Source organism: Schistocerca nitens, chromosome 3, assembly GCF_023898315.1.
Source record: "Schistocerca nitens isolate TAMUIC-IGC-003100 chromosome 3, iqSchNite1.1, whole genome shotgun sequence".
Taxonomy (NCBI): Eukaryota; Metazoa; Arthropoda; class Insecta; order Orthoptera; family Acrididae; genus Schistocerca; species Schistocerca nitens.
In genome coordinates, this window is record NC_064616.1 from 674,475,099 (window position 1) to 674,491,251 (window position 16,153).

A 16,153-nucleotide genomic window follows, 5' to 3' on the forward strand; every position below is an offset into this window, starting at 1 on the left:
ATTTTCTGTACAGGTTCCAAGAATTCTCAGAACTGAGGTGATGCAAAACTTTTTTTGATGTGTCTATTTGATCTCCAGCAGGCTCTTCCAGCTCCCAAAGTTATGGCCAGAATTCAGTTTTACAAATGAAAGCTGTCGACCTTCAATTTAGACATACACAACACCAAGAATGCAGAGGCAACTATGTATTTATGGGGTGAAACAGTTGCAAAATACGCAGCGTTTCGCTCATTACTTGTCAAATGCATATGTTAAGCATAAATTTTTGTGATTGCTTTGGCTGGACAAAAATTCTTAATATTGTTCTGGTCAATTCATCATTCATCCACAATAATACATGGTACCTGGCAATCCATAACTGAAGTGGAATTGTGATTTTGGCTATACTGAAAATAAGTATTACATGCTGAGGTTTCTTGTAAGAAAACTATGGATTCTTCATTGAAAAATTTGATAAGAAACACCTAGTTAAAGGAAATAAATCCAGGCCAGATTTCATGGTAAGTTTCTAAGTTGCAGTAATGTATCCCAAAATCACCACCCAAAGGATGTAAATCTGAGGATGGGAGAATGTTTGAATATAGTAAATACTATAAAGAGGGAGTTTACACACACAGCAGCTATGACACAGATTATGCAAAAGAGAAAGCAAAACTTCAGAAGGGAAAGTGGTGTCTGTATAACTTTAAGAAGTTCAGTCCTAGGGAGTAACACGTACATTCAATGTGAGGTTAGCCCATCCATGTACCATTGGTGAAATAAAACATGTGCAAGCTGCTCTTTCAAACACCTTGTTGTCATGTAGTGCATTCTTGACAAACATAATACACAATCACATATTTAGTTTTTATACTGTGGCCATGAATGATTATGATGAAAATTATGACATGCATATAAATTATGAATGAACTTTGTCTTCACAATGATTTTTTATTTTCTGTGTTCATTGAACCAAATGCACAATCAAATGTTTCAAATGTGAATAAATAGTAAACCCATAGAGAGTAACTGATGTAATTCATGTTGAGTTTACTGCACTGCCATTTCATAAATACAGGATTTACTCAAAATATGTAGTTGTTGAATTTGCCTTTGTGGTTTACAGTACCTCAAATGAAGGTGTAGAGAAAGAACTATGAGTAAAAGGACTTTGTTTATATGTGTTACAAGAAATTTAAGTAAACTTTTTATGTTACAGAATTATAACAAATACTTTCACAAAAAAACACTGTCAGCAGATTCCCCACACCAGAAGCAAATGAGAAAGTCCATAAAAATACACACCCAAACATCCTTAATTTCAGGATTATAACTGACAGTAACAACTTCCTTAAAAGAAAAATTTGTAAGAAATGTTCAAAATTTTATCCCCCTCTCTCTACACCCATGCACCCAATGGACCGGGACTGTTGGGCCCTTCCAGACACTTTCTGGTAGTGTTACGTGTTTCATAGGCATCCAGGATACAGTGACAAAACACCTCCAAATTATAAATAATGACTGATTATTTTGTTGTGGTTGTTGTTGTGGTCTTCAGTCCTGAGACTGCTTTGATGCAGCTCTTGATGCTACTCTATCCTGTGCAAGCTGCTTCATCTCACCGTACGTACTGCAGCCTACATACTTCTGAATCTGCTTAGTGTGGATTCATCTCTAGGTCTCCCTCTACAATTTTTACCCTCCATGCTGCCCTCCAATACTAAATTGGTGATCCCTTGATGCCTCAGAACATGTCCTACCAACCGATCCCTTCTTCTAGTCAAGTTGTGCCACAAACTCCTCTCCTCCCCAATTCTATTCAGTATCTCCTCATTAGTTATGTGATCTGCCCATCTAATCTTCAGCATTCTTCTGTAGCACCACATTTCAAAAACTTCTGTTCTCTTCCTGTCCCAACTATTTATTGTCCATGTTTCACTTCCATACATGGCTACACTCTGTACAAATACTTTCAGAAACGACTTCCTGACACTTAAATCTATACTCGATGTTACCAAATTTCTCTTCTTCAGAAATGCTTTCCTTGCCATTGCCAGTCTACATTTTAAATCATCTATTTGTTTTGATGTAAACATATAGAAAATAAAAGGACTGAGTTCAGGAGGTCATGCAGGCCATGAAGTTGGTCCTAACCTGCCTCTCTATTTGTCATGGTAGTATCACCTTCTTACTTGCTGAAGTACCACCTGTAGCAAGACTGGAAGAAAGCTCTGAGTAAAATCCTTTTAGACAATATGTGTAATATGTGCTGGCAGAATATCTAGATCTACCAGATGATCTGTAATTCCAGCCCACAGACTTATTATGAGTTACTGCTGGTGTCTATCTTGAATCACACAATGAAGATGATAAATTAGAGCACTTACATTGATAAGAAAATTAGCTATTCAGTCTCTTCAAAGTATTGCTACATCTGTAAAGAAAACTGAATATTCTAACAATAAACTGACAGTTATTGTGACAAACTGTCAGCAAGAGTATTCTATTAGTTGGTGATCAATAGGTGAAAATTCTTGCACAAGTTGAGGATGTTATGGATACATGAACTGCATATAAAATACCTTCTATACATTCCTATGAGTTGTGTAAGCTGCTAGTGCAATGTGAGTGTGTTGATAGATAGGTATTCTTTGACAGCCTATAGGATGTGTTCCTTCTGGTCAAGCATGCAAGTTAATCTTGGGCTATCTAAATCCACTATTTGTAATAATATGTATCCTCTCTCAAAAACAATGATAAACAACAACAAATACTGGTTGATGCCGTTATATTCTGGGTGGAAATGAATTTTGATAGAGCCCTTCAGGTTCATGTTCATGAATCATTATGATTTATATGGCCTTATATAAAAATCATGTCTGCCTCCTCACAGATAAGCTAGAGAATGTCCAAGAATGAATGCCAAGTGCCTTCATGGGTTCATTTTGTAAGTACCAGAGTTTTCTGGAGATGCTCATTGAAATCAGCTGGCAGAGTTGTTGTGCATTACACAGAGGAATAGTGTTCAAATTACAAGAGAAGGGTGAGACTACAATTAATTTTTTCCACACACACACACAGATAGAATCGAATGACTATAATGTGGATTCCTGGAGAAATTGAGCTGATGTGGAGTACTGCCAGTTGTCCTCCACACACACATCATCCTCGAGTGGAACAGGAGAAGAGCAAATGATATTGATACCAGAAATACCCAATACCAAACACACTACATCATGGATTGTAGAGTACAGGTGTAGGACATGAACTTCAGTTACTGAAATATACTTTGAAAATAAACTTGCACAAATACCTAAGAAACGAGAGTGTTTTATGTGCCTATGTTCAATATGGATCTTTTACTTTTATTTTCTAGGATATCCACTTGCAATATTTGTAAAAGTATTTCTGATAATTGAATTCTCATTGTGTTTCTCACTTAAAGATAGGTTGAATGAAATACTTTCATTGTTTCAGATGAGTAAACACAACTTGATCCTTACAGGCACAGTAAATATTTTTTCCCCTGCTTCAGTGAGTATTGGTTATGGAAAGCTTTACATAAAATGAGCAGTTAAGTAACTTCAGAAGAGCTTACTGATGAGAATTCAGGTGAAAAGACACTAGCTCAGAATGCCATCCAAAAGTTATTAAAAATTGTCTCTGTTATAAGCATTAAGTAGATAATGCCAGTTATAACATGCTTACAAACTAGTCTAATGAAAAAATAACATAGAAAAGACAATAGTCAAGGGCCTATAAGACCATGATATGCAGATCTTCATTAATATGAATTAATATTGATCAGTGTATGAAACCAATTAAATCTGAGTACAGAGGGGACATTAATATGCAAAAATCGGTGAGTTTAGGAGACTGCTCACAGACATCTACTACGGAGACCACTCATAACATGATACAAAAATACTGTACACAATGGTGAAGTTATAACCTTGTTTGACAAACATTTCTCCCCAATTGTATCTCAGACTAAACAAGAGTCAACAAAAAACCATTGATTATTCTTGAAATAAAGAAATCTTGTAGGACAACAAGGAAAATATCAATCAGTTATAGGTAATTCATATTGTGATGCTGTAGCTCATTACAAGGAGTACTGCAGACTTTCAAAAAAAGTAATTCAGACATCTAAGAATACTTATTATGGAAAAAATATAGTCAAGCAAGGCAAGAAAATAACAATAAAAAAGGATATAAAATGGAGGAGCTTGGTAGAACCAGGCATGAGATCAGAGTAAGTAACATTCAACATCCTTTCTTTCCAGTTTCTTTATCCAGCCAACACCAGGTAAGGACTGGAATGGTTCTTCTTCAGTTTTTGTGGCAAGCCAACCATACTCTTACTCAGGCTAGTATTACTTTGAGGTCACCACTGCCACAGGTTGGTTGGTTTTGGGGAGGGGACCAAACAGCAAGGTCATTAGTCCTATCAGATTAGGAAAGGATGGGGAAGGAAGTTAGCCATATGCATTCAAAGGAACCATCCTGGCATTTGTCTGAAATGGTTTACGGGAATCATGGAAAATCTAAATCAGGATGGCCAGACACTGGTTTGAACCATCATCCTCCCAAATTCAAGTCCAATGTGCTAACCACTGTGCCATCTCTCTGGTACTCCCAAAGGTATTCTAAAGCTACTGCCAGCTCCTCTCCTTGGGAGGAATCCAAGCACCCCTTCTGTCTGTTTCTAGTGTAATCACTTGGTCAAGTGTGACAATAGTTTCAAAGTGTTTCCACATTGTATATCTGAGGCATAACTTGGGAACCACACTACTATTTACCTAGATGGATTTGGAAAACTGCCAAAAAATCACATCTAGTCTGGATAACACAACAGCCTCCATAGTAAAATAATACATGAGGTGGTTTTGATCCTAGGCTGGCTCACCTCCCTGTGTCCCAATTGGATATCCAGGTGGGTCAAGTGAGGCCTTAATGCCCAGAAGTAGTGACTAAGTGTTTATGAGTTGTTGTTGCATGAATGAGTGTGAGTTTTCTACCTCTGAAGAAAACTTTGTCCAAAAGATGAAACTTTTGTAACATTCTTTCTCATTGTGCCTATTTGTGACTCACCAACTGCTCAATATGGTTAGCAGCAATCTATCCTTTCCATATTGCTGTTCTTGTGAAGGTGTTAACATTTGAACTCTTATTGAAACACATAAATAATCACTGAAATATATCCAGGCTGGGTGAAATATGATGAATTTATGTCTCTTTCCAGAAAAAGAGTTTAAGAAATGTCATCAAACTACTGTCAATAATCACTTTTGAAAGCATGCTACTAAAATTTGAGAAATATTATTTATAAAAGCTTCTAAATTACCTTACTGCAAATAATACATTTCCAATGCACAGTATGGATTTCTGCATGATTCCAGTAATCAGAAAACTGTTTACACACACAGGGAAAATTTACTTAATGCAATAGAAAATAAGTTACAGGTTACTGCTATTTTGTGTGATTAATCAAAGGTGGCTGGGTGCTTCAATCATAACATCTTTTTGAGTAAATTAGAATGCTACGTCTTCACAGGAAACATTGCAAAATGATTCAGGTCATAGCTCTGGGGCAGGAAATGAAAGGTACCATTAAAAAACACACATTGATAAAGGTGTCTGATTGATATGACTAGGAATAATTACAGAAAGTATGGTTTCTCCCATGGTTCCATTAATGGTAATTGACTTATGACTTATTTACTGTTTAACTTCCAGAGGCTAAGTTTCATGTGATACAAATATCATGATATGCAACAAGTTAAGTGTGGTTCCAGAAAGGGCTGTTAACAAAATTTTCCTGCGCTATTTGTTTGGCTGGTTATAGCTAAGCAAACAGTGGACAAACATAGTGCAGGCAGCCTCTTTAGTAGACCTGTGGCATTCTCTAAGTGTTCCGCCAGTAAATTGTGGTCTTTGTTTAGCTTTCCCCATAAAGTTATCAGTGAGATCTTTCCAGTTTCACTTCTGTTTTACTCAATGACTTTCTATCAGTTATTAAAAACTGTGACCTCTCTGACTGGAAATCATGAATACAGTCATACAACTGAGATGATACTCTATAGGCACACAATTTGATTAGAAATTGCTTGTGAGGAATGGTGTCAAAAGCCTCCTGGCAATCTAAAAATATGGATGCAATTTGACTCCTCTGTAGACAGTGTTCATTATTTCATGAGAATAAAGAGCTAGTTGTGTTTCACAAGAACTATATTTTCTAAATCTAAAATTTACAGTTATCTTATGCATGTTAACAGCCAGTATTAAAAACTACTTAAAACATGAATACAGAAATCAGTAACATGTATCTGAACATTACCGGCCTGACAGTAGGAAAATATGTACAGATCTAATACAAACTATATTATTTTATTTAAGTACATGGTAGGTGGTGTGTATTTTTTAAAGTGGTACCATTAATATGTTTTATGATTAATAAACACAGGTTTTCAGTAGCTTTGAGTTTACACTCCCTTCATTCCTCACACTTACACAAAACAAACAGTCTGTGACCATCCCTCACCTATATGCAAAACAAAGAGTTGCTATTTAGTCCTCCCTCCTTTTTTTCACCACATTATAGCCTCATATTCAGTGTACACTCATGTCACTGATGAACAATAATGAGGGAAGGAAGTGGAACAAAAGATCAGAGATAGATAAAAAATCTGAAATTCATATACTCTCTGCAGATAAGCCACCAACTTCCAAAGAAATCTACCACATCACAGGCTTTATGCAACTGACAGTATCTCCTCATTGGCAGTTATGTAATGTGACCAGCATGTGTCCACAGTTCACCAGTCCCTCCCTCATTAAAGTCATCACACTATTACGAGAGCTTGGTAATAGAATTTTTGGTTTTGCATGAACAGCCAGTATATACTGTGCTCTGTTCCTTAGAATTGCCTTTTGACAAATCACTGGGTCAAAATTTGTTATAATTCATTAGTTATAATTCATTATCCTACTTCTGCTTACATGACATCCACATTACCTTTGAAGTTTGGTAAATTGTGTTATGTTGAGAAAGGTGAGAGAAAAGCATAGGGAAAAGAGAGAGCTGAGTAACAATTTGTGTTAAACCAGTATTTTAGCTTTGAATGAAACACATTTTATTTTTTTCTACCTAGGCAGGGATCAACACAACAATGGAAAGATTTCTGCACAGCAGCAAAGAATTTCTCATCACTTAATGTACAGTATACATAACACATGAATGATACCTGCACAGCTTGATGATATTTTCTCTTGAGTGCATCACCAATCTCACTAAATGATGGCATAGTTTTCCAGCAAGTCTTCAGCTCACAAGAGCCAGAAACTCCATGACAGCGGCACTGCATACGCATCAAAGAAGCAACAATCTGGAACAGTTTCAATTCCCATTGTTCTCAGTTAATGGAATTAACCTAGTAAAATATGCAACAAAACTTCTGTGATATTTGTGAATGCAGGTTCCTGTGGAACGTAACTCATATAAAATATGTCAACATTTTGATGAGTTTTAAAAATGTTCTTTTATTTCTTTTGGTGCTTGTAGTTACTTCACTATTATCATGAATGCATGTTTGTAGCATTATGCAATATATCTTCAGACACATCATTTTGATTAGTTACAACATTATTTGTTTATGAAACTTACTGGCAGATGAAAATGGTGTGTCTAACTGGGACTCAATCATGCCTGTCACGGGCAATACTCACTTGTGCTGGGTATCCACACATGACTCATAACAACCATTCAGAGTTTAATTTTCTTCATTACCTCTCTTCTATTCCATTGGGAAAACCACTGAAGGATGCTGCATCCCTTCAAAAAAATACTTTAATCAAGTGCCCCTAAATGTTATAGCTATGAAAGAACCTGAATGAATGCTTGTAGAATATTCACTAACCCCCATTCCACTCTAGCTTTCAGTGTACTGAAGGATCTTTAGACAACAAATTACAGGCTACTAGTATACTCTGCAATCAGTGAAGGGCAATTTGACTGTGTAAATCACAATATTCTTTTATGAAAATTGGAATGTTATGGTGTAAAGTGAAATACTGCAAAATGGTTCATATTGCATAGCTCTGACAGGAAACAGAATATTTCAACAGGAAAGAATCTCATATTAAGTTATTAGGCATCATCCATATACGAACTAATTGAAAGTGGTGTCCCAAAGATTCCATCTCAGTGCCCTTACTTTTTCTGGGGTATATCAATGACCTTTTCTCAGCATCTTTTTGCATATGATATTGTAATAAATAGCAAATCAAGTATAGTTTAGAAAAATCAGTTGATGGAAATTCCTGGACATTAATACATGATTATGTACAGTCTCTACCAAACGAACTTGATGAAATAAATGTACTTCTTAGGAATGAGTGGAAGGAGGTATCAGTTTTATGTTTTTGTGAGCACTGGCTAGAGAAGGAGCATTTACAGTATTCAAACTTAACCGGTTTCACTCTGGCAAACTACTTTTGCAGATCAATATCAAAGCTTGGAGGAAGCTGCATTTATGTAAAAGAAAACATAGACTATAAGATAATAGACTGTGTATATCACTTAGGAAGCGAAAAACACTTTGAAGCCTCAGCTATTGAAATAACATCAGGAAAAACTATAATAATGTGTGTTTACAGATCACCCAACAGCAATGGAAACATTTTCTTTAAAAAACTTAACCTTGCACTAGGGAAACTTAAAAATACTTGCAAAACTATAGTTCTGTGTGGCGATTTTAATATTGACCTCTTAACACACAGCCACCAAAGAGAAAAATTCCTTAATATTATTCAAGAATATAACCTGTGCACTAAAATAAACTCCCCTACACACGTAACAAAAACTAGTGCTACAGTTATTGATCCGATCTTTGTAAACACTGACATGCACACCTCAGAAAACTTTAATACTGGCTACAGTGACCACAATGCACAGCTACTTGCCGTATGCGGAAGTGTTGATTTGTCTAGGAATGGAAGTGTTATCTACAAGAGAAAATACAGCATGCAAAATATTGAGCACTTCAAACATATGCTAAGTACCCACTCGTGGAATAAAATCTACAACAGTTACAACACAGATGAAAAGCTGGATAATTTCATGGAAATTTACAGACATTGTTTCGAAATTGCATTTCCAAAAAAGAAAATGATTTGTAAAGGCCCCAGCAAACCCAAAACTTGGATTACATCAGGGATTAAAGTATCATGTAGAAGAAAAAGAGAACTTTTTGCACTGTCACAAACAGATAGCAGCCCTGAATTTGCTCACCACTTCAAAAAATACAAGTTAACCCTGAGTCGTGTAATAAGGGAAGCAAAATTAAGGGAAAATGACAAACTTATTATGGAATCATCAAACAAAGCTAAGACAATGTGGAATATGGTACAGAGACTTACTAGAAAGGTGGAAACACACAAAAATATTGTATTGTCACAGGCGGGCAGCAAGATCACTGATCCAAAATCAATTGCTAACCACTTCAATTCTTACTACACCAATATTGCTAGTGAGTTAGCAAAGGAACAAATGGGGAAACCATCAAACAAAATATTACAGGAAATTTCTGGAAATAGTGTAACAAATACATCCATGTTCCTCCGTCCAATAAGTAGGGAAGAACTGTTAAACAGCATAAAGTCATTAAAAAATAAATATTCAGCCGGAGTCGGCAAGGTGCCAGACTATATTATAAAAGTATCAGCTGAACAGATACTCACACCACTGCTAGATATATGCAATTCTTCACTATCAAGTGGTATTTTCCCACAACAGTTAAAAACTGCAAAAGTTGTACCCCTTTACAAAAAGGGCGATCGGCAGCAGATGGTCAACTATAGGCCTGTGTCACTCCTATCAGGTTTTTCAAAAATCATTGAAAAACTAGTTCTGCTACAACTAACTGATTTCTTTAACAAAAAAAATATGATTTCAGGATGTCAGCATGGCTTCAGGCCTCAGTGCAGTACTGAAACAGCCACTTTTAGCCTCATAAATCATATTTTAAATTCAGTGGATAGTCACAAAAATGTTTTGGGGATTTTCCTGGATTTAACAAAAGCATTTGATCTAATAGACCATGAAATTCTCCTAAGAAAGTTAGAGTGGTATGGTGTAAGAGGCCTGCCACACGAGTGGCTGAAATCCTACCTAGAAAATTGCTCTCAGATAACAGAGGTAAAACACATGGGAAAAAATGAACTCCAAGCTTATCAATCAAAACCTTCCACATTACCCCACGGTGTACCACAAAGCTGAATTTTAGGTCCCTTTCTCTTCCTACTTTTCATAAACGACTTCCCCCTACATGTTCAATACTCCGAACCAGTGCTATTTCCAGATGACACAAGCATATTAATTGAAGGTGAAAATGGAATGGCTGTAAGTTTAAATGCTAAAGTCACAAGTGAAAATGTCTCAGAGTGGTTTATGAGGAATAAATTACTGATAAACCCTCAAAAAACAGTCGTCTTACACTTCCATACACAACAAAATAAAAACCCATTAAAACCAAACATGTCAATGGAAAACCAAAGAGTTAACAGTGTCACTGAAGCAAAATTTCTTGGCATCTACTTACAAGACAATCTTAAATGGAATTCCCACATCACTTCATTAAATTCTAAACTATCCAAAATGACTTATGCAATGAGGATTATATGGAACAACACAAGTCCTGAAACAGTTAGATCAGTGTATTACGCTTGCATACACTCCCTATTAAGATATGGCATCATATACTGGGGAAATTCTCCTCATCGCATAACCACATTCCGGAAACAAAAAAAGATTGTGAGGGTAATGAAAAATGCCAACAGCCGAAAATCATGCAAACCATTCTTTAAAGAACTGGGGATTCTACACCTACCATGTATCTATATACTAGAAGTTGTAATGTTCCTAAAAAAAGCATGCTAAAAAATGGAAATGTATTTATTCAAAATAAATCTGTACATGAACACCATACAAGGGCAAATAGTGACATACACAGACATCATTGTTATACCACACTGTGCAAGAAAGGTGTATATCACTAAGGTTCACATTTGTTTAATAAGCTGCCAAGTAACCTAAAGGCCATAAACAAAATCCATTGCTTTAAAAAATCTGTAACATCATATCTCTTGGAAAACTGTTTTTACTCAGTAACACAGTATCTTGAAAAATAAGTTAATTTCGGTTGTAACAATATAAAAATGTAATGTAACAATATAGCAATATAAAAATGTAACAATTTATAAATGTAATGTATACACCAATGTAACCGTATATTAATGTAATGTCATTTTGTCCAACATCTAAGGTATGGTATATGTACCAGGAAGATTCAGGATGTAAATAAATAAATAAATAAATAAATAAATTCCTAATCAATTATTTTATCCTAAACACTGGAAAAATTATTCACTATACGCAGTTCAAACCTTGTAAAAGGACGCACTCCCCCCTCCCCCCCGCCATTCCCACAGTAGGTACCTACAGTATGATAAGAAGCAGATAAAAGATACTGACTGTCTTAAATTCTTGGAATTACAACTTAATATGAAGTTCAACTAGGAGGATCTTGCCAAAAAATTGCTGAAGCACCTAAACAAATCTTTATTTACAAAATGGATTGTGTCACACGTAGATTATATAGAAATGAAAAATCTAGCATACTATTCTTACTTTCATTCCATGATGTCATATGGGATCATTCTCTCTCCAGTCTTAAAGGAGGTCAGAGTTCAGCATCAGCAGTTAATTGTTTGTACACAAATTCTGTACATTGTTTAGTTAATTGGTGTTCTTACATGCTTCTATATATAACATAACCATTAAAATTAGCAAATAGAACTTTATGGCCATGTCAGTTGTAGGCTTACAATTCCATGTTGCACTCAAAAAATTCTTTTAATTCACAGAAGGGATTGGCAACAAGCCATTTATTTAATGTTTTCCTAAATTCACACACTGGAAGATATTGTAGCATCTGCAGAAGCTTATTATACAATTTATGGCCACTAGCTCATAGCTGTTGATTGACTTTGATAATCTATGGTATGGCATATGTATGGAGATGTTTTTTCTTGTGCTGTGACCAGGAATATTATTTCTACATTTCACTTCATGTAGATTCTTTTTTGTATAGGTTAACACTTGGTATATATATAGATTTATAACAGTTGTTATTTTACATTCAGGGAACAAAGGCTTACAATGTGCTTTATGCTGGAAACATGTAATGACTCTTGATTGCTTCCTTCTGCAGAAGCAATATGTTTTGAACATGGCATGAGTTTCCTGAGAGAATAAGTCCATATAACATAATACTTTGAAAAAATGCAGAATAAGATGTTTTAACATAAGCTGTTGGTACACATTTCATAAGACATCTAAACAAGTAAATTACTCTGGATAATTTAACAGTAATGTGTTTTATGTGTTGCTCCCATGACAATTTGTCATCTAAGTATACTCCCAAGAACTTTATATAAAACAGATCATTAAAAGGACTTTTGTCCTTTAGACTAAAGACCATTTTTTGTGTTTTGTTCTCAATCAGGACAAACCCATTTGACATGGTACTTGGGCAAATGTAATGTCAACACAATCTTTTAACTTATTTATATTATTGTTATAGTTTAAGAAGGTACTGTCATCTGCAAGTAGCACTGTATTGGAACTTATAAAGGAGGGTAGGTCATCGATCATGATCAAAAACAACAATGGTCCCAAGAGAGATCCCTGCAGAACTGCCACCTCTGTTTGTTTATTGGTAGACTTTTCTGTGCTAATACACAGAACTTGCTTATGGTTTTGGAGATCAGACTTTAGTAGCTTTATGCTGTTATCCCAGATGCCATAAAATGGAGTTTCTGTAAAAGTGTGTCATGTCCTACACAATCAAATGCTTTATTCAGGTCACAGAAAGTGGCCTGAGCAAATCCCTCTTCCTCAAACACTTCAGAAACATACTTAATTACAGAGTCTATTGCAGCTACTGCTGACGATTTTTTTCTAAATTCAAATTGTGCTACACTAAATATTCTGTTTTTCAAAATAAGCAGACAACTGATGGGAAATGATGTATTCTATTATTTTGGCCATGACTGGAACTACTGATATTGGTCTGAAACTTGCAGCTCCTCTGGAAATTATCCCTCAGATAAACATTTATTTATGCAGTAAGTCAGTGGATAAACAATGGAATCAATGACTTTCTTCAGCAAATTGCACTATCTGAAGACATAAAGTTTCTTACTATTTTAACACAGTACTAGGTGTAACCTCAGAGAAAGTGAGAATATTATTGTAGGGTGTCCCATTATAATGTTTTTCTAAGAGTTCTGATGGACTTGTATGAGGCTTACTGATGCCACTGCTTACATCCTCCACAGGTTTAATAAAATAATAATTAAACTCTTGTGGAAAGATATTGATTTTGACCTTATGTGATTCTCTGGGAATGATATTTATGAGACTCCAAGCAGTTCTGCATTTATTGTTAGACGTCTCAATGTACTGGACATTGTGCAACTTTTTTGCTACAATAATTGCTTTTTATAATCATTTCTCCATAGTACAAACAAAGATTTTGCATCTTCATACTTGTTGTTGTTGTTGTTGTTGTTGTCTTCAGTGCAGAGACTGGTTTCATGCAGCTCTCCATGCTACTCTATCCTGTGCAAGGTTCTTCATCTCCCAGTACCTACTGCAACCTATGTCCTTCTGAATCTGTTTAGTGTATTCATTTCTTGGTCTTCCTCTGTGATTTTTACCCTCCACGCTGCCCTTCAATACTAAATTGGTTATCTTCATACTTAGTATTATTGTGTGTACCTAACAGCATCATTACATGATATTTCTTATCAGACAGCATTTTAGCATACCAAGAATTTTTTTACACCTTCTTTTTACAACCTGTGTCTCTTACTTTACATTTTCTAATGGGAGTACTGTTATTATATATTTGCAGAAATGAGTTAAAGAAACATTCAAAATTTATCTTAACTGACTCATTATTTGATAGACAAGTATTAGCATCATTTCTCTGGCAGGACCAATCTCTATCTGCAATGGTTTTCCTGAACTTGTCAGTTTTTCCAGTAGCTGTTTATTTTCTGTGTTTAATAGTAGTTTTTATTTTGTTTTAAGTGAAAGAGTGTTTTTCAGTAATTTGTGCAGAGAGAGTTAAGTTTGTACTGTAGTTTTCTAACCCTGTAATCAATAGTGGTGATTTATTTACACGATTTATTTGACCTTTGTGAGCTGCTTCTTTTTTCTTAATTAACCACTGATTGACTGGTTAGCAGATTTATTCCTGACTTTGCATAGATTTATGTAGTAGGAAACTGAGGCAGTGTATGTTGTGTGTGAAGACAAGGAGAATTGTTCATTGCCCAGAAGCAGCTAGAAGCTGTGTTGGCCACAACTGAGAGGCTTCAGACTGCTGTGCTAAGCTGTGGCAATGTTCAGGCACCAGTGGTGGTAGCTGTGCCACCTCTGGCACTACTGAAATCCACAAGCAGTCCTAATGTACTGAGTCTTCTGATGTGCATCATCTGAACAGGTTATCTTCCCCCAAGGGTGAATGGTTGACTGTGGTGGTTCACATATCTCTGGACATAAGGCAAAAGTGGGTACTGAATGCATGATGTTTGTAACACGTGTGAGCCAGCATGGGATGCCTCATCTGTTGGGATACAGGCCAATTTTCCTGCTAAGTCTGGAGAATCACAGAGAAGGGGTTTGTTGGTTATTGGGAGGTCCACAATTAGATGGATAATGTAGCTCCTCAGACAAATGGCACAAGGACCAGGAAAGAATGCCAGTGTAGAGTTGGTATGGAAGTTCTCATCCAAGATGTGGAGCATGCTCTGCTGCCAGCTACTGACGGCATTGGGTGCAACCGGCTGCAAATAGTGGCTAATATCAACATGAATAATGAATACTGATTGAGTTCTGAGTCCATCTTTGTATCCTTTCAGTGGTTGGCTTTATTAGTCCAGTCAATGAAGGAAAATTAGGGTAAATTTTTATACTGTGGTATGGATGAAGGAGGGTGTAATGAATAATGTACTAAAACTCCAGACTGATGGTATATGAGTGTGGAGGTGGATGGACATTTAAAGGTAACTTTCCTTTGTTTTTTTCTTGACTATCTCAAAAACTACAGATTCCAGTGAAAATGTTTCCCAGTAAAAAATTGAAGTACAATAGATTTCCTACAGTAAAGGTCTTATTAATTTTTTCTCTAGGGCTAATAGTTTCCACATTGCAGGGGATGAATAAATCACAGATTAATGAAAATAGTGTTTTAAGATTACAAAATTAATGTATATTGCTAAAAATTGTGAGTTAAGAACAAAAATGGTTGTAGCACATCTAGCTGGAGAAGAACTGTATGAAGGGATAAACTACATTCTGAAGGTATAACAGGGTAGGAGGGTCGGGGCGGAGGTTAGAAGCATGAGGGAAGATAGGTACCTGGTTGTGGTCATGGATTTCCCTCCATCATATGTCTGTGAAATGAAGAGCAAGCAGGCAATTCCCTATTCTCTCTACTGCACTGCATCACAAAAAGCAACTGCAGGGTATTTCACAAAGTTATAGCAATCCTTCTGAAGCTCACATTATAATCACTGATGCAGAGTGCACATATGCCCAGAGGTGTTTATTTTCCACAAAGCATGTCAGCAGTACATGGAATACTGATATGATTTACTGATAATGCTAATGGAAGAAATACATATGGATAGAATCTACATAAATCTTTGCACATTATTCTACAATGCTAGGGGGAAACTAATTCTTAGTCATTCTGTATGGTAGTTGTAGCATTATTACAGCAAAGGCAACTTATCTATCACAAGTACTGCTCACTCACTAAAGATGTGAATTTCTCAATCTCTGTTATAGAGTGGATATTTGTAGTGCCCCACCTCAGTAAGTCAATGTGCACTACATGCAGTAAGAAGGTACTATGATAGCACAACATGTGTGGCTTGAACATGGCAATTTTTAAATTAGAGGAGCCCCTTCTTGGGACCTGTCATGAATCACCTACAGAGATAGATGACAGATCAGTTACAATGTTCCCAGATAACATTTGTCCTGACTGATTAATACAATGTCAGTAAACTGCTAGAGAATCCTTCATGAGATACCAGA

At 35.9% G+C, this 16,153-nt stretch overlaps 1 protein-coding gene across 2 annotated transcripts in view; it reads right to left on the reverse strand.

Moving 5' to 3' along the window:
* Window positions 1-16,153, reverse strand: part of LOC126249708 (protein Wnt-16-like) — an 879,813-nt gene that overhangs the window by 46,573 nt on the left and 817,087 nt on the right. For both annotated transcript variants that reach the window (XM_049951388.1, XM_049951387.1), the window contains exon 5: window positions 7,227-7,367. In XM_049951388.1, the coding sequence (XP_049807345.1) occupies window positions 7,227-7,367 (141 nt within the window). The remainder of the gene's footprint in view (window positions 1-7,226; window positions 7,368-16,153) is intronic.